This window comes from Gobio gobio (assembly GCF_949357685.1).
Source record: "Gobio gobio genome assembly, chromosome: 8".
Taxonomy (NCBI): domain Eukaryota; kingdom Metazoa; phylum Chordata; class Actinopteri; order Cypriniformes; family Gobionidae; genus Gobio; species Gobio gobio.
The window spans coordinates 30,293,740-30,316,894 of record NC_137114.1 but is presented as its reverse complement, the minus strand read 5'-3'; the positions used below and the strand labels follow the sequence as shown (position 1 = coordinate 30,316,894).

At 38.3% G+C, this 23,155-nt stretch overlaps 1 protein-coding gene across 3 annotated transcripts; it reads right to left on the bottom strand.

Annotated features, from left to right (window-relative positions):
• Positions 1 to 1,456: 1,456 nt before the first annotated feature.
• ccdc9 (coiled-coil domain containing 9) lies at positions 1,457 to 22,974 on the bottom strand. Of its 3 annotated transcripts, none has more exons than XM_079823568.1 (15): positions 22,860 to 22,974; positions 22,348 to 22,401; positions 21,829 to 21,933; positions 21,465 to 21,614; positions 18,154 to 18,546; positions 17,676 to 17,759; positions 17,423 to 17,590; positions 16,676 to 16,860; positions 16,257 to 16,315; positions 10,648 to 10,762; positions 9,424 to 9,565; positions 8,864 to 9,323; positions 5,935 to 6,063; positions 5,741 to 5,842; positions 1,457 to 2,779 (listed from the first exon to the last, which is right to left on the bottom strand). In XM_079823568.1, the coding sequence occupies exons 2-15, from the start codon at positions 22,348 to 22,350 to the stop codon at positions 2,775 to 2,777; spliced, it is 2,100 nt and encodes a 699-aa protein (XP_079679694.1). In that variant the 5' UTR covers positions 22,351 to 22,401; positions 22,860 to 22,974; the 3' UTR covers positions 1,457 to 2,774. The 3 variants fall into 3 exon arrangements, with proteins under 3 accessions (XP_079679694.1, XP_079679696.1, XP_079679695.1); XM_079823570.1 differs by having other exon boundaries at positions 1,458 to 2,779; positions 5,741 to 5,839; XM_079823569.1 differs by having other exon boundaries at positions 1,458 to 2,779; positions 16,676 to 16,857.
• Positions 22,975 to 23,155: the final 181 nt, after the last annotated feature.

The following is a 23,155-nucleotide window of genomic DNA, read 5'->3' as shown; positions in this document are numbered from 1 at the left end:
GAGTGAATCCAGCGCCGCGCGTCCCGGTCCATGTAAACTAGCCCTGACTGCACGAGGCGTTTGTTGTCTTCGTGGTGTTGTTGTGACGGGACAGATCTGGTGTCCAGAAGAGCACATAGTAGATGGCTAAGATGAAAGCTGCGACTGAAACACACAGAAAGTAAGCGATACCCATCGCCACTTTGACCCAAATCTTCGTGGCTCTTTTGGCGTGTTTCACCCTCTGGTCTCCGGGGTAACTCGGTCTCCGAGTGTCCGCTCCTCCGTTTGTCCGGACGGGTTTGTCTCCTCTCATTCTGACTGATATTCGTGAAAATTCCAGCGGTCAGTGTTTGTTCTTCAGATGCTTTGAGAAATCTGCCGTGAATCCAGATTCAGGTGAACGGATTCCTGCACTTCTTCCCTGAGGGATGAGTGTCCTCTGCACCATCAGAGTGTGTCAGAGATGCGCACACTAGTTTTAAATGAACACTGGGCGGAGTTTACTGGCCTTCGTCTCTTATGGAGAAAATTCTTTAATTATCCAGAAATGACCTTATTAGCTACTCAAATAAAAGGTAATTAGGGAATGCATATTATACAACAAGACTTGTAACTACTATTTTTTGTAAATAAAAGTGATTAAAGGCAGTATAGGAGATTATATGGAATGTTTAACAATATTTCTTTATATTGAATAGTACAATATATTAATTAATTTTCAATAATGTACACTGGAAAAAGATTTGCAATTTTAATAAGAAAAATTAACTCAAAATGCTACCGTATTAACCGTACCTTACCTTATGGTAATACAATTGTTTAAAATGTTAAAAGTTACATTATAATTTAAATGTTTTTATTAAGTGAAGAAAAAAAGGAAATCATTTTGAATTTTATAGGGCAAAGGGGCACATTTCCAGAATTCTGTGCGCAGCGCCAACTATCCCATTATTGCTTACAATAATCGAATAACCAAATATTTGGTTACACTTTATTTTACAGTGTAATTGTATATTTAAGTACTGAGTAATATTAATTAACGACATGTTCTTACTAAGGTTATGGTAGGATTAGGGTTTGTTTGAGGGTCTGTAATTTTGCATAATTGACTGCTATTACTACATACACTCTAAAAAAAAAAAGGTTCTATATTGCACCAAAAATGGTTCTTGGCTCGTAATCAAAGGGGAACCTTTTTTAGTGCTATATAGCACCAATTTTGGTGCTTCAGTGGTTCTTCACCGGTTCTTTGACTAAGGTGCTATATAGCACCTCTGAAGAACCGCTGAAGAACCACTGAAGCACCAAAATTGGTGCTATATAGCACTAAAAAAGGTTCCCCTATGATTACGAGCCTTTTTTTTTTAGAGTGTACAATGACACTAAAATAAAGTGTTACCCAATATTTTAGCTTGAAGTGAAAAAATTAAATGCATAATTAGTAATTACCAAAGACAACATCTTGAGCCAAATATGAATTGTAAGGCAAAGATGTCATTTATTTGATATGACAGCTTACAAAGTACAGAAACATGTGCACTCCTTGCTTACTGTGCACACATCATAATACGATGATAAAAGCAACCAAAAATATTTCCAGTGAACTAAAACAAAAGAAAAATAGATTACATGTAATCTTAACATAAAAATTAGGAGGAAAATCCTACAAACACTTCAGTATCATGCTACGTGCACATCTGAAAAAGCCAAAGCAAACCTCTTACAAGAGGCAAACCAAATGATATATAATTACCCTAAACAGGAAGACATTTCATCTGCAAGGAGATGCAGCAGGTACGATACAATCACAAATGTCATGATTCTTTCTGCTCCTTGAGCTCAATTGAAAAACAAGGATATAGAACGCACATGTGAAGAGAGAAACAAGCACTCACACGAAGCATTGGAATGTCTGTCAGTTTAGAAGCTCCTGCTCAATTCATTCAAATTCAGGAACACACAAATAAACCTGTGATAAATGCAGAAGATTGCTAAACAAACATGATGAATGAACACATTTTTTAAAATTGTCAAACTAATATTAGATTTGATAGCAATGAGGTACACATTATCTGATGCCCCGATTGTTTAGTTCCCCTCATGCAAACTCTTTACAATTTACCATGATTTTATCTTTGGTCAGTGTGCACATAATATCTAGGGCACCAATTGTTTAAAGTAAACTTAAAACCCACAGCTCATCTTCGTGAAAATAATATTAAAATGCCATTTGAGAATTCCATCTTTATGTAATAGTTTCAAAAGTATCCCAGACAAAAAAAGAAAAAAGAAATGCCCTAGTTTACAATGGGATTGCAAAAATAATAATAATAATAATAATTCAAGCATGTCACTCTCAGCAATAAATACACCATGTTCCTTATCGGCCCTCAAATATAAATCCGAACTCAGATATCATGCATCTTGAGTGCTGTTGTGCCAAATTTTGTGTCCTTTAGTGGGGCTTAGGGTGGATCAAACAACATCGGGGAACAGGCACTTACACCGCTCCGTCATCAAACGTAATATTGTGGTTTATGACATGCTTTACTGTTTAATCCCAGGGTAAACGCGAGAAAAGAGCAGCAACTTAGTTCAACGACAACATAGAGTCCCAACCGACGAGCAGCGATTTGTTTGGATGAAGCGTTGGCAGAGATCCAAAAACGCTCCCTCGACCCCTTAAATTTTCAGTCAACAGTCATCCAATACACCTGAGTCGTCTCCTCTTTCCTCAGCTTACCTCCTCTCTCAGTCTGTGGACCACTTAGTTCACCTACTGCATTTAGTCCTCAGCCTGTTAACATACATAAAGTAGTCAGGATGAAAGATTTCACATGAAAACACCATTTCAGTTGGTTTGTCGTTAGATTATAGTGCCTCCTAAAAGTACATTTGATTTTCTTAGGGTTTCATTACTGCTCTGATCTGAAAGTCGACTGCAGTTTCCTCATAAAAGCTTTTTAGCAATTAAATGTTTTTTTTTTCGTTCTGTCTTTTCCTCCTGTTAATGTAGCATAGTAATTGAATTACAGGAAATACAAGAATCTTGTTATTGAGCCATTAGCGTTTGTGTTGATTTCCAGCGTGCATGTTGACAATGGAAACCTGAAAGAGGGAATTGGCCTGAAATCACATCCACTCATTAGTTGCTAATAAGCAGTTAGTCACATAATAAACTGGTATGATGTAATGGCAATGAGCAGGAGCAGGTGGAGAAGGAAACTGATCCCAAACGACTGAGTGACAGGGTTGAGCCGGTGGCATTGGACACCAAACATTCATAAAACACTCAATTCAAATTGGCTCAAAGGGAAAGGGAAGACAATCAGAAGTAACAAGCAGCACAACATTTATTTGCCATTCCAGCATCATGCCAAATGTCAACAGTATAAACTACAAATTCATCACTTGTGTAAGAAGTAAAACATCCTACAGACACAGAGTACCTAAGGCTAAGATGCGGCCACATTCGCAAAATTTTGCAGGCACAAAAGCTCCATTGTCTATTGTCAATAGTTTAGCAAGCCACTTTAAAACCAAGAAGCTTTCTGTTGGTCAATGCTGCAAATTTGCGTGACCAATTTGCAAAATCTGTGTGAGAAAATTCACTGAAAAATGGTGAATGTGACCACACCGTATAAAAGGAATAAAAGGAGAATTCATATTTCAGACTTTAAAAAAAATCTAATAAAAATAACTCATGAGGATAAAGGCCACCAGTTTATTTTTTCTTTCAGAATTTCATTATTTCTGGCTAGATTTATTTAAACAAAACGGTTTTGTGCAAGATTTATATTTGTGTTTTTTAAATATGTATTGAATAATTAATTCAATACATATTTCAAATGTTTCCTGTTTCCTTTTTGCGGTTATAAAACCAGGAATCGAGTGTGATCCTGGGTTCCCCATTTCTTTCGAGCAATGAATTTCAATGTTTCCAGTTGCTCACAATTACTGGATAAGTAATTTATTTTTATTAAGATTACTGGGGCAGATTTAAGTGTATGTCAGATTAAAATTAAAACAAAAAATTAGATTTGAATGTGTTCTGAGCACAAACGAGCGAGCAGGGGCGGCGTTTACGTATGGCAGTCGCCATAGCCTAGCATTCAGACAAGCAGGGGAAATGAACAGCTCATGATTCTGCTTGTTAGTTCTGTTGCAGCTTTGAAAAGTCAGCCTAAACGCTGTGTCCTAACCAGACACGATTTTCCGCGGCAAACCAGACTCAACCCGAGATCAATCAATCAAAAATCACAGCCAATCAGAAGAGCGTGTGGGTGGGCTCTCTCTGCAAGTGCACTGACTGCATTTACAACGAAATGGGTAATTCATTTTTTTAATTACATTTATTTTCAAGATCTGAGGTGATATCCATTGTTGCTTTCAGTAAGGCTATGTCTATAAAAGTAACAAAAAATGATATTTGAACTTGAAATTCTTTTTACATTAAATAAGCACATAATCTGCACTTGTCATAATTTGCATGTTGTTGTAGACACAACGCCGAATAAATAAAAACTATTTGTAAAATAGAATCATCGTGAACCGCCTTTGCGGCTGGTGGTTAGTAGTACAAAACTGTTTTTTTGTCACGTTTGGTTAGGACACAGTGAAGTCTTTTAGGGCTGTTTCAGTATTTGCATTGATTTCGTGTTGTTGTTAACAGAAGGACTCATGCCATACCCTAGGTTTTTGTGAAACACCACCACTGCGAGCTAGTAAAAAGACTAAAGACTAAAAGACCAAAGCGAGTAAAAGACTAAATAACTAGAAGATAACTCACAAATTTCCATGACTTTTTTGAGTTATTAATTTTCTATGCCTGGAAAGCATCATTTTCAAATTTCTTGATAATTCCATGTTTTCTAAGACTGTGGGAACCCTGATCATCTCGGATGACTTATTATTTTACAGTCTATATGAATAAGGAATGGATTTTATTTGTAAAAATGACCCTGATTTGCTCTCTGGTGAACTTAGTACATTCATTCTGTGTGGCTTGATAGACATTCAAACATGATAAACATTAAAAAGACATGAAATCTAATAAGATGCCATACAGTCATATATAATTAATCTGCAAGCTGCTCTGGGAGAAAAGCCAAGCAGCTTTCCCCTCGATGATAATGGTCCTAAACAGCAATCAAATGGGATCCTGTTGGGATGATGTTATAGATCATTCATGTTTGCAGTCCACACACTCACACATATGCTTTTGCAAAAATGGAATAAAAATCAAAAGAATGTTTATTTGCTCAAGCAGTTTGTGACATGCATGAAAGGGGAAAAAGCCAGAACCCATATCCAAACATGTCATCCAGGGAGAGGTGCAAAATCAAAGAGGTGCATGAACGACAATGAGGGGGATCCAGGAGCACAGTAATTGTGGGATATTAGTCGGGCTGGAGGAAGTGTGCAAGGTTCACAGTGGAAAATGACAGCCAGTGTGAAGCTGCAGAAAGAAGCAGTCGGTCCCAGAGGAGGGGAGGACTGCCACAGCCTGAGGAGCTGCATTCCCATTTGTCAAAGTCGATAGAGACAAGCCCGATAGCAGACACCATCTCATGCCATGAGACAGATTGACATAGGGACATAAAGGAGGCATGAGACATGTAGTGAACAGGGAGGGAGAGACAGAGAGAGACCAGAAAGACTGAAAAAAGGAGGACGTTGATTAGTTGTTAGAAGTCAGCTGAAGTAAGAGACTTCTTTCGAAAAGCCACAGTCTCAAAGCTGGTAATAAGAACAGCACCTGAGGACGGTTGCTCTGAAGAATCCACTGCCGTTTCTTCCCCAGCATTTGTTTCGGTCTCACTCTGATCTGGCTCTAAAATTGGAACGTCGCTGTCCTCTGCTTTAGAAGAAAAATAGGATATTACAATTAATTCTTCATTTGGAGGAAATCATATTTTGAACTTTGTGTGTTAATGAAATGTTTTGACTTACTGTTCTGGTTGGTGCTGTCTGGGGTGGGCGGCTCTGCGGATTCTGCCGTGTCATGGCTGCTCGAGGTGGTAGTGTTGGCAGATTCAGCTGGTACCGACTCTTGCGTTTCACAGGAAGCCGACTCCACCACTGAATATGAAAAGACACTTAAGTTTCACTTCTAAGACACCACAGAATCTCTGACAATACAGAAAACCTTTTTTTAAAAAGACACTGGGCTTTATTCCAATTAAATACAATTTAATAGTTTCAGTTACAGTAGTTTGAGATTTGCTATGTGGTTATTCTTAGTCATTAGAGTGTTACGATGCATGTTCTAGGTGGTTGCTTAAACCCTAAAATGTGCTTCATTTTCAGTTTGCCATTACATCTTTGCGTGCATTATGTAAATTTCGTCATTAGCAGCGTTCGCAAAGAAAAAAAACGAATGAAATTTTAACAGGGACATAAAATCAAGCTTAAATGTTCTGAAGAGAAACGCTTATTTGAAATGACCATCAACCAGTTAATAACATTAAAATCGTTCTGTTTAAGATTTTAATTTGGCAGTCAAAATGTGACGTGCAAATGTGAAGTTGACGCATCCAATGCGAGTAAAATACAACTTACAAAATACAAATTCAAGTCATGCATGTCGCAAGGCAAAGTACTGGCATTAGCTATTGGATCTCAGGAGTTTATCCAAGGACATGTTACCATGGCACGTTATATAGCCGGCGTGGTGTGTTTTGAAATCATTGAAAATTCGGGTTGTAGAACCGCTACTATTGAGGAAATTAAAATATATATATAATTTTTAAAGAAATGATTAAACACCTTGTTGTCAAAGTTAATATTATTGTTGTTGTTTGTTTGGTCAGACACTTGCGTGCATCGTTATATTAACATTTTTCCAAAATCAAGCTCAAATGGAGTTACAAGGTTTTTCCACATGCAAATGTTGGAGATTTGAGTTTTGTTCATCATTAGAACGGTTGCATCTGAGGCAGTAAGTGCATCGCATTAAGTTCTAACCAACTTACAGGTTACAGCGGTTATTGTCGCTATGTGGGTGCTCAGATTTTATGTTGTTTAATATAGTTGTCAAAAAGGTTTATGTTATAAAAGAAAAAAGTGTTACGCACAGGTAGGGATGGAATGATTACCGGTTTCACGATAAACCACGATAAAATGTACTGACGGTTAGTAATATCGTTTAAAAATTAATTATCATTAAAACCGGGCGTGATTACCACGATTTTGAAAACTCACGGTAAATCCTGTCCAGTCAGCGTCAATCTGGTGCAGGCACAGTGCGCAGCGCTGTTTTTTGAATGAGAAGAAATGGCTAAAATCTGAACTCAAAACGTGCAATGTACGCAGGAGATTCATTCATTATACAGTGGTTGACTGTTTTATTTCTATTTCAGCAGCGAAAATAGTTTCAAACAAACACAGCAGAACCACAGCGCATCTTATGACTGGCATAAAGTTTAGACCGTCTCTAAAGTTACATACAATATTGGTATACACGTTTCGAACTTCAATAGCATTTGAAGAGAATGACTTACAGTCATAAAATCAGCTGTAAAGTGTTCATCTAGGTGTCAGGTATGATGCACACCTTTTGGATTTTTGATATTTAATAAAATAAGCTGTCAAATCATATGAAAATATGGATATGCATTAATTCACTAGGATACTGTTTGGGTTCTTACACAAAATATGCTAGATTTAAATGCGTTATAGCTGATAGAACACTGATGAGAATATTGCTTGAGAATATATTTACAGAGATAATATTAGAGATTATATTTACACAAAATTATTATTTTTGTATTATGCGTTGCTATTGACGACGGCCATTATAAGGAAGGAAATCCCACAGAATAGAATCTAGCTTAAAAAAAGTGTATAGAGCTGCTTGATTTATTTGTTGTTTGTTGATTTTCAAATATAAAACTTGTTGAAATGTTTTCAGTGTGTGCATCTGTTCTTTTTTAACACATTCGTCTTATTTGAAGAAAATCGTGATAATATTAATAATCGTGATAATTTGGGTCACTATAATCGTGATGTGAAATTTCCATACGTTTCATCCCTACGCACAGGCTGTATTGGCTATGATTAGACGGCAAACACCCGATTAAAACGCGCTGTTCCTCTCCTCAGATACACAAACATTAGCCTTTACACACATTGTGTCTTGAATAAAGAAAACACTGTACTCGTTCAGAAAGGCTTTTTTTATTTACCGTTGCACTGCAAACCAGCAGAGACAATCTCTAAAATGTGTGCAGGACTTTCACGATTGAGGGGGGTGAAGCTACTGTAGGAGGTTTTGCCGACAATTTGAGTATCTGCTGGAGTTATGAGGTTTAGTCACAAGCTCTTAGCATTAAGTTCAATTTAAGCTCTGGTAAGAAGTATAGGCAAATAAATAAATAATAATAATAAAAAATGTTTTTAACTGGTATTTTTTTCTAATTAAAGCCTTTTCGGGATGATAATGTTACAGAAGGAATGCATGAACAGAAAATACTGACTCTGCTCGGAGTAAACTGATTGAATTTTTTTTTTCATGTTTTGTATGAGAAGCACTGGGGGCAATACTGGTTGGGCTGTTGCTTGGAAGAACTAGTCAAAGTAGAGCGGAAAACGGAAATAAAGAGAACGGAATATGAAGGTGTAGCAACAACAATGAATATGCAAGGAGGTCAAAAGGTACTTGTGTTTGTACAACTTGACTTTGAAAGAGTATGAAGAGAACACAACTGTACCCGTCTGCATTCATTCATGGCCAATGGAGTCTAAGTTTACACTAGAATGCTTGACCATGTGTGAGATGTAATGGCAGGTGGAAAAACAAAACATACCCCAGGATTTGTTTTAGCAAGCACCACTAAAAAGAGAAACTGTGATGTACTAAATAAAGACCAAGATTATCCACCTGTAGATGTACTCTCTTTTCTCTCTGGTTCTTCCGGCTGGCTGGAGGTGGTGGACGTGTCATGTTCGGCCTGGTTGCTCTTGGGTTGGGCTGGACTGCTTTCATTGCTGCTGGGCCTCAGAGGGCTCTCACCCAGACTACTCTTAGGAGAAAGCATCTCCATTTCTTCACCCCAATCTGACACCGGCTGGTGGCCGTCCAGTGGGGTGAAAGGGCTAAGGGGTTTGGGCCCTTCTGGTGTACTGAGTGTTTCCTGCGGGGAAGGGATGTGGACTTTGGGTCTTGGGGGACGTTTCTCTTTTGGGCTGGGAGTAGAGGGTGCAGGAGAGGAAGTGGCCTTTTCTTTTGGTTTTGCATCTTTCTCATGATCTGCTTTTTCATCCTCCTCCGCATCTTCCTCTTCCCCATCGCTGGCATCCTCCCACTCATCTTCATCCTCGTCAGCAAGGCCTCCATCACTCTTTTGCACAGCAGGAGAAGGTCAGGAACAAATGAAACACAGACTAATTAAAATCAACCTTTATTCAAAAAGAACTATTAAGTGTTGCAGGGCCTCTTACCTTGTGTGACAACGGAGCCTTGAGGGTGCCGTCCTCGATCTCATTTTCTTTCCCTTTGTCCTTTTCATCCTTCTCCTTCTCTTGCTCCTCCTTTCTTCCTTTCTCCTCTTCATTTTCTCCTTCCCACCGATTATCATGCATGCTATAGGAAAGAATTATGTTACTCAATGAATGTTGATTCAGGAAATGCTCTCTAGAGCAATCTACCCATAATGCCACCTGCCTCCAAATAGCAATTGTATGTAGCAAATAATGGGCCCTGTTACCACCTGGTATGTTTTTATTTTTATTTTTTAGATTTGATCACAATTGGTCAAGCTAAATACAGGGTCTAAAACATTTTGTGATCAGCTCACAGATACCACATATGGAGGCATTCAAAAACACGTGACCGCATTGCAATTGTAGTGGAAATGCTATCAGTCCTGAATGACATCGAAGCACATTGCCGCCCACTCACCTAACACGTGATCGTTCTCGGACAGAATGTGAGGAAGTGCACCAAAACAATTGATTCAAACTTCGCTGCATTGTACCAAACATGTGGATTACAGTGGAAATCACAGCATCCTTTCATATCCTTTTTATTAACTTCCTTCCATTTCCTTTCCCATAAGCTATGTAACATGGGTTTCATTCCAACAATAGTATTTGTCTCTCCATAAAGCAGAAGACGCATTTGAATCACGTTAATACCAGGCGAAAAGGGTAACGCGTCTCAGCTGGACACTTGTGTTCAGATCACTGAAAATGCATCTCCTTGTGGCTACTAAAAAAAAAAGAAGAGCCCTTTAATGGCTCTGTCCCAAATGGTGCACTAGAGGGGCACTTGGTGTCTTACAGACTCGCAACGGTCATTGGGGACGTGAGCCCATTAATTTTATGAGGCAATAGAGTGTCTAATCTGTTATTTTAAATTTCAAAACGGTGTTCATGAGCATATTCCTTGATCTGTACTTTTCTACAACAAACTTCTACTTAAGAGTGGACTGTACAGTTTAGGACATGATCTAGGACTGGGCAGGGTTGTCCAATCCTGCTGCTGGATGGTGTGTTTACCTTGTTAACTTGATTAGTGGTTTAGGTGTTTAATTAGGATCGAAGCTAAACTCTGCAGGAAAGTGGAACTCTATGAGCAGGATTGGACATCCCCTGCTCTTAAAGAAATTCTGGTGCTACCCAAAAAATTTATTATTCTCTACAATGAGGAGAACTATTGCATACCTGTAGCTTTTGCCTTGAGCGCGGCCCATCCCTCGCCCACGGCCTCCCTGTCTGGGTTTGCCCTGCCCCAAGAACTCCCCAAAGGTTGGTGCCTTGGGCGGCCTCTTGCTGTCGTCTGCATAACAGAGATTAGAGCAACATTTATCCTTGAAGGGTGTCATGTGGCTAAGCAAGACCTTGGAAAACAATTCTGCATATGAAATCTGTGGTGGAGATAGATGACCCTGGGCTCACAGTAACAGATCTGTCAATCTGATTGATTTCACTTCTATCAGGATAAGAGGAGGGGACCGGATGAGAAAAACATGCAAATGTGCCCTTGATTTGACAGCACAGTGATGAGACTTGACTTGTTGTGAGGTAGATACTGGGTTTATGAAGGGCTCAAAGCCAACATATCAGCAAATGAGCACGAGTCAGAAGCAGCAAGACTTTCTTCAGTGCAAAAGTGGTACTTTGGCATGTTGTGAGTGACAGCTTTTGAATGTCAATATCCAGGAGATGTAGCTTGTTGAGTTTTAAGCCAATTGGCATTATGCTACAATCCTGAACATAACAACACTAAAGTTATCACAGAGCAGATCTAAAAATGTAAACGTTGATATAAATAAAGTTGTTTTGGTTGGACAATTCGTTTTGCTGAATGACACTGAAGTACCCATATTAATAGTTCCAAAAAGTTCCAGATCCAAATTACATTTTATTTTAGGTGTTGTGCTGATGGCCTCATTTAAAACATCTCCAGAGGATGCAGGGCCTACAGGGTATCTCCAATTTGTTAAGAGTGTATGTTTAAGTAAAGGAAATGTAAGAGTTTTTACTGCAGATGTTAAAAGTTTAAGACCAATTTTGTAATAAAATAGTGTAAAAATAAATATTATATAAACACTAATAACAGAAAATGACCAGTTCTGTAATTAAAAAGAAACTAAGTTTAAATAGTGTAAAAATAAATATTAAATAAACATTAACAACACCTGTAAAGTATTATATAAATATAAAAAGTCAAATCATAAATCTAAATATAAATGCATGTAAAAAAAAAAAGAAACTACATGATCAGGCAGGTAGAACAAATCCTTTCTGTTGAGCCCTAAAGCATCTCCTATCTTTCCACAAATTAAAGACCTCCGCAATAAAATATTATTTTATTTATATTTTATGGTCTTAAATTTTGTAAGTAAGTGAGTTGATGTTTTTTCAGGATTCACAAACACCTGGGAAGTAAGTGACTGGCAATGCTTAGGGAAAATTAAGATGAGAAACTGTTTACAGACTTATTTACCCGTCAAAACTAAAATTACCATTAGTTTTGTTTCCATTAATCAAAACTAGAATTTACAGTGTTAATTTACAGGAATACTTCATTTACAGTGTTGCTACTTGCATTAATGATATTATATGACAGAATAATCTCAGCTTTTACTGTGAATTTTTAAGGAGGAAAAGGCCAATCAATTCAAGAACACAAGGAGTGGTCGGGTGCATGTTTTCTGCTCAGTAAAATGACCGGGAAGCTAGTTTGAAATAATGGCTAGGCAACTGGCAGAAAGCAATTATGAGCTACCCAGAGAGCTGCATCTTAAGACAATTGATAATCCAATCAGATACACACCCACCCACTGTCACTTATTATAAAGAAAGGAATGCAATTAGTGCAGGATCAGTGCAGGAAAAGCTGTTTACTTGCACTCAGACTAGGGCCAATGTGAAGCGGGGTAAAGAGACATTCACCACACACACACACACACACACACACACACACACACACACACACACACACACACACACACACACACACACACACACACACACACACACACACACACACACACACACACACACACACACACACACACACACACACACACACACACACACACACACACACACACACACACACACACACACACACCTTAAAGGGGCTATATGCAACTTTTTCCCCAAAATAAACGTAACAATAGCCTTTTTATTTTACCATTTATGACTCAAACATCTCCTGATGAGCATACTGACACCTTGTCCGCTCACAGTGGGTGCACCTATAAGCCTGTATCCTATTTTTCCTATTTTCTGGCGGGTCGTCTTTTCCCGCGCTGTCTGCGGATGTGACGTCACCACCGCTGCGAGAGCGATCAGAAAATGAGAGCAGTTCTGTTTTTTGGCCACAGGTGTCAGTCGCGAGTTTAAATTTCAGAAAAACGCATATAGCCCCTTTAAAGGTCCCATGGCATGAAATTTTCATTTTATGAGGTTTTTCAACATTAATATGAGTTCCCCTAGCCTGAATATTGTCCCCAAGTGGAAAGAAATGTTGATCGGTGTAAAACCGAGTTCTGGCTGTCTTTCTCTGCCTTTGAGAAAATGACAGGCCAGACGAGCCAATCCTGAAGTCTCCTGGTTTGACGTCCAAGCAGGAACGGTTTCCTCCCTTTCCTCCGCCCAGAGAATCTGGCACGCCCATGCAAGCGCTATATTTGTGGCTTGTGAACGAGTGAACGCTGGCAGTTTCTCAGTGTTTGGATGTACAAATGAAAACGGAAGTCTTTTTTCAGTTCCTTCTGATCTGTGATCAGTGATTTCTGATGTGTAGCTAATTATTTATTATTCGTGCACACGCTGCAGCTTCTCTCTCTCCCGACAGAACGGTGTTTTCGTGTTTTCTATCTTGTGAGTCAGTGTTTTTGTACGTCCTCGTCGCGTCTATCTGTTCTAAAATGTGCATACAGTCGTTTCTGCTCAACATCAACAGAGAAACATCTTTAGAGATAAACTTCACGCACACCGAAGCTCGGGCTGCACTGACAGGTCGGCCTACAACATCCCCGACCCCCAGTACTGCATCTGGCCCACAGCGGAGGCACCAAACGCGGGGCGAGATTAAGCAGAAGGGGGGTAAGCGTGGGGGTATCCGGCTAGGCTAGCCAGCTTTCCCCACAATAAACTGGATTACACTCGATTACTGCTGTTGTGTCTTTATTTGCGCTGTGTACTCAATGCGCGTCACTGACGCTTTTCATATGATAGGAACATTTCTCAAAATAATGCTATTATCAACACTTACTCGTAACTCGTTCATCTCGACAGCTGTAATGGTACTTTGCATGTGTTACAAAGTTGGTAATAATGATGAAGACGGACTCGGTGTGACTGGGACTCGTGTTTATTCAGAACTCTCAGATACAAACACAAACTCGCGCTGACTGACAGCGCTCTCATAACTCAGTAGTTACTATAAATAACTTTGTTAGCAATCGCTGAGGTCCTTTTCTGGTACGTTAGTGATGTCCGGTTTGCGAACGATCTTTCATTTGAACCGGTTCTTTTTAGTGAACCGAATCAGTTCACCAAATCAGACTGAATCGTTCTAGACGGTTCACGTCTCCAGTCAGCGCTGATCCATAATTTACTAAAGTTACTAACTTTCTGACATGAGTGACAGTCCCTCCGACTAGAAATAGACTAATAACCTGAAGTATATGCTGTAACTACAATCGTTCACTGAACTGAGACTGACAGAACTGATGTGAAGTGAACTCGGGTCCATCCGTCTCTCTGGCAGCAGCTCGTGCCTCGTAGACCTTGTTAAACCACGCCCCCTCCGCTCATTTCAAATCCAAAGATGTCAGCCAATCACAACAGTGGGCGTTTTTACTGAAATCTCACCGCAGACACGCCTCTTGAAACAGGGCAGTCAGCCACAGGGCAAACATCAGTATAGAAAAAAATGCCTTTTATTTCTAAATTATGACATTTTATGATGTAAAAATCATACTAACAATACAAGTACACCTCAGGAAACATTATAAAATAATAGAAAAATGCCATGCCATGGGACCTTTAAGCTGACCTGAAGGTCCACTGCGTTGCTGTACATGGGCATTGCGCCCACTAGCTGCTAAGAGACCACAGCACAAAGCATCAGCAAACAGCCAAAATTACAAGTTTCAAAAATCAGAAATGTAATAAATGTGAATAAATGTGTACACTCTATACCAGGGCTCAAGCCTGCGACCAAATGGTCGCATTTTGCGACTAAAACTTGAGTGTGCGACTGAATTTTACATCTAGTCGCACATGTGCGACCAGTAAATTTGCCTGCTGTCGGTACTGGAGAAATTAAGAAAATACACTTACTATTTATAATTGATAGACGTTATATCTGGCAAATTCTATCTTTGCCAGCCGTTTCTAAATGAGATAATGTTAAACCATTTGTCCGTGATGCATTTTTGCTATTCGCAATCCAGAAGAGAGAGAAAGCGAGCGAGCTCTCTCACGTGGAGCTACAGCAACACCACAGTCTGCTTACTGAGTGACGATGGCCAAGAGAACTAAACAAAAGTTTAGTCTGCCTTTTGCCAGGGATGTGCTGTGATATTAAAATAATTTTATTTTCGATTTCGGCTTCCAAGAATTATAAAAAGATGATATTAGGTAAAACTATTCCTATAGCCGTGTTCCGTCGATCGCGACATCCTTCCCTTCACAGCCTTGCGCTGTCATTTCTCCCTAAACCTAAACCTAATGTCCAAATCAGTAATTGTTGTAAACTGCAGTCTCTATTGTTGCCAAACGGCGGGATGTGTTTGATAATAAAGAGCTATTAAATGCACAATAATCTGCGCAAGAGACGCGGTTTCCAACTTCAAGGCGGCTTATGTGTGTGTGCTGCGAAATGGACCGACTTGCACTTAATATTTTAGGCTTCGTGTGCGCGTCTAAACCATCAAATAAACAACAAAGAGCCTGTGTCAAAATGACCAGGTTGGAGAGTAGTTACTTTAACAGTTTATATCTTAAATGGGAGTAAATAGTTTGGAGAAATAGGAGAGTATGATATTAGTTCTGCATTCGGTCTTAAAGAGGCAGCGTCTAATAAACCTGACGATTGAGTCATTAATTTGAATCAAACAAAAGGCAAATAGAAAATATTCACATCTCTTGAATGAATAACTTTAGCTTTTATAAGCATTAATCTATCAATTTATACAGTGAAAACTATGCAGTGTTACTTTACATTTCATTACTTCATTAGATTTCTTTGTAGGTTTGTTCTTTCTAAGTAATATTAATGTTAGCAGGCCTTCCAAATGCCAGTGCACTGGTCCATTTACAAATAGATGTTTAATATTTTTGTTCAAACATTGCGGTTTCTTTTGCTATAGATATTTTATTTTTCAGATTATAAAGCCATGCTAATTATGTTCTTAATAATGTTTTTTTTTCATTAAAATAATATATACAGTATAATAAAAAGAACAGATAAGAATACCATTAAAGTACTGGATCGATAAGCAGTATCGGTAAGAGTAGTAATACCGTTAAAACCTTAACGATACCCATCCCTATATCATACAGTGGAAATTAGTAGATTTGGTTAGTATGTTTATTTATGGTGTGAGTCCCTAAATTTTCTAGTTGTGCCCCTAAAATGTTCAGTTGGGGGCCAGTGTTCTCCTAGTGAAAAAGGTTAGTCTGGAGCCCTGTATACTTATGTTGATGTATTACATTCTATTATTTGGCTGTATAAAATATAAGAAAAATGTGGGGGAAACATTCATGGTTCGTGCAGAACAAGTATTGTGGTTTGTGTGTGTGTGATTTACCTCTCCTGTTGCCTTGTTCTTGTGTGCCCTCTCCGGCCACAGCTGAGTCCTCCTTGAACCTGTGAAAACGCCTCAGGGTTACTGGCTGTCTTATTCTCACCCTGTCAGCATGTATTACCTCTTTCCGGATCTTTCTCTGTCTCTCTTTTTAACACTCTGACAGAAATAAAATAGTCAGAGCTGAAATTAAAGGGATAATTCACCCCGAAATAATCATTCTGTCCTCATTTGACATTTGGCAGCATTTATTTCTACTTTTGTGTTCTACATAAAAAAGTAAGACATATGGGTTTGGAACAAAATGAATGTGAGTAAAACTTCTTTTCAAATTTTTTTTGAGTGAACTGGCCCTTTAAGAGTTCAATGGCTCTATAGCATATTCATAGATATAAGTCAGCATTTATGTCTTTGATACTCACATTGTATCTGTTTTCTGCGCATCCCACTCTCGTCTCCACTGGCCGGTGGCATTACGGTGACGAGCCAGTCGTTCTTCGTCAATCTGCTCTCGCTCCTTTTTCCAGCGAAGATACTCGGCTCTTTCTCGACCCGTCATGGATAGTGTCATATCTACTGAGCCTTTACCACTTGGCCTACGATTCTGCTATGAGATTGAAAAAGAAAAGGAGGGGTTGAAAAGGAAAAAAAGCAGTGAGATGAGAAGATTTTTACTTACTTTTTTGACTGGTGCCAACATGTGCAAAGTGTGCCTTTCACAATGTTAGGGTATATTGTGTGTGGTTGCCACGGTGTTTCTATGCTAGGGTGTTGCCAAGTAGTTTCTGTTTAAGTTTCTTATGCTTACCAAAGCTGCATTTATTTGACTAAAAAAAATACTGTAAAAACAGTAATATTATTACAATTTTAAATAACTTTTTTCTATTTAAATACATTCTAAAATATTTATTTTGGCTAAATTGAATTTTCAGCATCCTTACTCTTGTCTTACTCAGTCTTGAGTGTCACATCTTCAGAAATCATTCTAATATGCTGATTTGCTGCTCAACAAGCATTTATCACTATTATCAATGTTGAAAACAGTTGTGGTGCTTACATTTTTGTGGAAACCATGATTTTTTTTAGGCTGTTTAGGCTGCGGAATAGAAATGTAAATCTTATGTGTCTTGTGTTTTAAGCTAAACAAAACAATTTTAAATGTTAATTACCGTCCATTCTCTCTCAACCTCTGGACCAGTCTTCACATTGTCAAAGTCAACTCCACCCCAGTTGCGCATGTGTCGTCGGCTTCCCTCCTTGCGGTCAATGTCTGGGATTGGCCCAGTGCGCCGTGGGTCATCCAGGAAGTTCCTGATGGGGTTCTTCTCTCCATCAGCCTGCAACGGATAAATGTGTGTGAATAGATCACATAGATAATGACCGATACATTAATAGGAGAAAGTTGGGTTGATAGAAACATACCATTTGACCTCTCTCATATTCAGCAATCTTTTCCATCTCCTCATTCATCTTCTCTATGTTCTGTCTTCGTTTCTCCTCCCACTCCTGAAGAGAAATTGGATATCAACGGGATACGAACTCACTAAAAATGCTTGCAGATTATGATGCTAGCGTCTAGATACTAAATCTTTTTTTTTTTATTACAGTTTTTAAAGATCTAAAATATTCACAAAGAACATTCATAAAGAATACTTCCTGCCAGTGCTTGAAAATTCCGTATATTTATTTCAACAGCAATGTTTCACCTTACAACGATATAATATATTCTTGAAGAAGCACCGCTGTGTATAAATAATGAATTTTGCAAGCAACTTCAGTACAGGACTTACGTTATCCTTTCTGCACATTTTACACACCTCCAAATGATAAGTAAATGAATGTACCACAACAATGTTCTACAATACAACCACAAAATGATTTAGAACAAGTCAATGGTGACCTTTGATTTCCTGTCTGAGCCTGATCCTCCTTGCATTCCACCTTGCATTCCACCTTGAATTCCTCCTTGCATTCCTCCTTGCATTCCTCCTTGCATTCCTCCTTGCATTCCTCTTCCTCCTCCTCCTCCTCCTCTCCGCCCTCCTCTAGAGGAGCGTTCAGTACGTGCAGGACCCTCTCCACCTTCACCATCCTGAGTTTGCCTGTCTGGCCACGGTTCTCCTTTGTTTGGACGAGGCTCTCTTCTTCCCCCACGGTAGCCAGCTCTGCTGGGCCGGCCTGATCCGGTTCTGTTGGGGGGGCTCTCACAGCGAGGCCGACCAGACTCTTCTTCTTCTGGACCCTGGTCACCATGATTACCAGCTGGTTTCCTGTCATTCACCACACGCTTCTCCTAGAAAGGCAGCATAAAGTTTTTGTGGTTTTTAGTCAGAATAAAAAGCTCATGGCCGGTTCATTCAGTTAAATCCATAAGAGTGTTATTTTAGCATTATTTATATACACAGCCATTTGAAAGTTTTTGATCGGTAAGATTTTTTATGTTTTTAGAAGAAGTCTCTTCTGCTCACCAAGGTAGCATTTATTTTATTACACAAAAAAATACAAAAAAAACCTGTAATATTGTTAAATATTATTAAAATGTAAAATAACTTTTCTATTTGAATACATTTTAAAATGTAATGTATTTCTGTAATGCAAAGCTAAATTTTTAAGCACCATTACTCTAGTCTTCACTGTCACATGATCCTTCAAAAATCATTCTAATATAATGATTTGATGATCAAGAAACATTTATTATTAATGTTGAAAACAGTTGTGTAAATTTTTGTTTTGATTAATAGAAAGTTCAAAAGAACAGCATTTATTTTAAATACAATCTTTTGTGACATTATAAATGTCTTTACAATCACTTTTGATCAATTTTATGCATCCTCGCTGAATAAATGTATTAATTTCTTTATGCTCTTTAATCTTTCTCAAAAAAATGTATTCTTACCGACCCAAAACTTTTGAACGGTAGTTCAATGCTGCAAAAGCTTTGCATTTAAGATAAATACTGTTCTTTTGAACTTTTAAAATTTTTCTTCAAGTATTGTGTCTAATATTTATATTTTATTTCAGATTTATTTCAATTAATATCACAACAGCATATAACATGTTACCATACACAATATCTCGATTCTTTAAAGGGCAGCGATTCCCATGTCCATCTGTCTAGTTTAACAACATTTTATTATCCCTCACTTTGCAATTATTGAAAGGCATGACCTTCACAGACCACGATAGGTGGCTCAATCACAGCTGCATGGGCCATCTGTGATCCACTGAAACACTACAGGTATTGATTAAAATGCTCTACAGCTTGTCTCAGCCTTCCCCAGGTGGGAAATTAAAATCCTCAGAGCTGTGAGGAATGGGAGTAGCAATTAACAGGCTCTTGTTCTCTACTGAAGCAAACCATTAGCAGTCTTCAAAATCAAGCTTGAATTAAGAAACACAGGTACTTAATCCAATACATACTTGTGTATCCAGTTCCCATTTAATATTTTAGTTTTAAAGGGGCATCCCTCTGACAAGCTTTGACGATATATGTCAGTTTTTGTAGGGGTGTGCAATATGTATATATGTCGATTATAAAAATAAGTCAGTGATTTAAAGACCCATTCATCAACAGTCACTTGCTATGCTCCTGAATGAATCAGCTGTTTGGGCAAACTAGTTTTTAAATGAGTCAATGACTCACTCTTTAAGATGGTGACTTTTAGTCACTTACTGGTGCTTTTAGTTTCATATTTAAAGTATATTTTTATTCATTCCATATTTCAATATTCAATCTCTCATAGCATTATTTATGCAAATGAAATTGCAGTATACATGCATTCATGCAACCTCTGAGCTGTATCAAACAGTCTAAGTGCATCTAAAGCCAGGACACACCAAAGCCGTTTTTGAGCGTTGGCCGACTTTCGACTTTCCTTTTGGCTTAGTGAATGAGTCAGTACACGAGAATAATAGCTAAACAGCAAGCAAAGAAGTCAAAACGGTACAGATAGAAGACTGTTCTAATGTCACGTCATCTTACCGAGTGTCCCTGGGCAAATATTTTAATATTAACATGAGCAGAGTAGAATAAAGAAAGTGATCAGCAGGACTGATATTCAAAATGGTAAGCACATTGTTTACGGTTTGTGTATCTGCAGCGTCAGTTTCTCTTTTGAATGACGAATATATCTGCAGAAATAGACGGTTGTCTCATTTACACGCAGACACAGAACGCACATGCTAGTTGACAGTCGGCTGTAGCGCTCTTGGTGTGTTCAAGTGCAGTTTTTTTGCAGCTGTGTTGGTGACAACAGTCGGCTTTCATCAGCGCTAGTTCTGTGGTGTCGGTTTGCTGTGTCTACCTTAAAATGCCACTTTAAAAAAAAAAAAAAACTTTGTTAATATCACACACCAAGAACTAGTTATTTTTTTCTTCTTCACAACATTGCATTGACACCAGTATCAATAGTTAACCATTTCCTACAATGCAGGTAATGAAGCAGATCATCTAAATAAACAGATGTTCTGATACCAGCATTTCTCATGAGTTAAGTAAGAGTCTTAGAGCTAGTAACTGAGGCTTCAGCCGCTGATAGCAGACTAATGCAGTTATTAATGCAGTTATTAGGAGAGAGAGAGATTGATTAAGCGTAAGTGAATTACCTGTGTCCGTGTTTGGCAGCAGCATCTCTACTAATAGAGAAACTAAGTTAATCAACTCAAGAACAGCTATTTTATTACCTCACTAGTGAGAAATGTCATGTAGCTTTTAAGTTATTAAACTATTTTACTGACAACACGTTTATGTGCGTTTGAGTGGGAGAGAGAGAGAGGGAGAAAGATAGCATTTTTTGGAAAAAACATGGAAATAAGTTGTCCTTTTTTCTCCTATTGTTTACGTTATTTATTTGCTTGGTTAGTGTCACTGTGGGTTTTTGTTATTTTGCTGTTGTAGGTTGTAAGGACCTTTGAAATAACTGAAATAATTTGGCGAGGTGATATGGAACTGTAATGCGGTCAAGACCTGCCTGGAACTACTTTAGTCGTGTGTTTCCCTGAAAAAAATTGCACACCTCAGCACATTCGTCAACCAATCAAATGTAAGCATTCAACAGACCAGTAGTATAATATTAGATAAAACAAATTAGGCAAAATGCACATGAGAGATCGCATCTGACCCTGCAGACATTCCGTTTTTTGGAGAAGCATTGATAATGTAATATGTGGTAAATGGTCATTCTATAAATCATTCTGCCGTCTTGTCTTTACCCCAGCTGGTTTAGACAAGTCAACTGTCACCATGAAGTTCTCCTTCTCCGCCTTTCTCCGTTCCGACTCAGGCTCATGGGGGCGGGGTTTGCGAGTTGTTGTCACAGCGATGCCCTCCTGTTCAGCCTTTTTCTTATCTTCCTGTATTTCCTGGTGACAAGAGAAAGAAAAGTAAACTAGATGAATTAATAAAATCTGATCAAGTTAAAAGGCTTGAATCTGAGCGTCTTAAGTGCTGAATGCACATACAAAGAATCACAACCAAAGTCAAATCTTCAAGGCAAAATAAATCATTATTAGTACACAAAATAAACAAAATTGGCAGAGTGGCAGAAGGCTATCAAATTTCAGTATCCAACTTCACCTGATATCTCTTAACCAGAGCCTCATTCTTCTTCCTTAGAGCTTCAATCCTTTTGTCTAGCTCAGCATCTTTCTCCTCCTTTGTCTTTAGATCCACCACAGCAGACTGAACAAGAGAGAAGAGAGAGATGACACAACTGCAGCAAATACACGAGATAGATGAAACAACAATCTGATTAAGTTTTTTGGTTGGTGTTTACACACTGGGTCGACATTGTTCAACATATTTAGACCAGATTTGACCTCTTGGGGATATTTCTAGAGGAATGAGCATATTAGTGATTATATGATTAACATAAAATATAATTATATAAACAATTTATTTAATAAACATAATTCCCCACACAAAGTATCTATCTATATATCTATATCTATATATATATAATCTTGTGATTGCAAAACTGAATTTTCAGCAGTCACATGATCCTTCAGAAATCATTCTAATACGCCGATTTGTTGGTCAGATCAAGAAACATTTTAAGAACATCATGTATGGTAGAATGATGGTATTGAGCCTCACCATGGCAGGAAGCCTGTCCTAAAACAAAAGGTAGAGCTGAAGAAACTCCTATACCTAAACGGGAAGAGACCAAGATAAATGATGATGCAATGGGGCAACACTTTTTATTTTATTTTACAAATGTAATAGCATGCGTGATCACACGACCCTGTTCAAATCACACATTTGGAGAGGGTGGCATCATCATCATAAACCCTCTTATGAACAGAATAAAGCCCCACATAAGCGTATTGGTGAGAACACAACACTACAAACAAGCGAGTTAAATGTCTGTACATATTGGCAGTTTGTTTACAGTAAACTAAGTATCTGAATGGAGTGTGTGGACTATCACAATGTATCAATATACTCAGAGAAGCCGCCAAGTGTCTATGAGACAAATTCAGCAGACGTGGTCAAGTCGTTTTTTGATTTGTTCAGTTAAACAAAATGGCAGTTGAAAATTACATACACACATACTCCAGCATATATAAATGCATCTATAAGAGCTTTACAATTTCATATAGTTTTACCTCTGTCAAGTGCAGCGCCCCTAAAAGTGGCTTGTAAAGTGCACTAGATCAACGGAGACCGACTAGCACTCAATCTACTTCCGCTAACATTAGCTTCCACTTCCAGATGGGATGTGAGGCGAATTGCAAACTAAAAGTCTTTTAGTGTGTAGTGGGATTTGATTTGCTATAGCTTCAAGAGAAAAACTATCAAAAACAAAGAGAGTGGTATAATTAATTCAGTAAATTTACACTGCCAAATACTTACTAAAGTATTACTCTGCAAATGCATTTATTGTTCACAACTGCACTGGGAA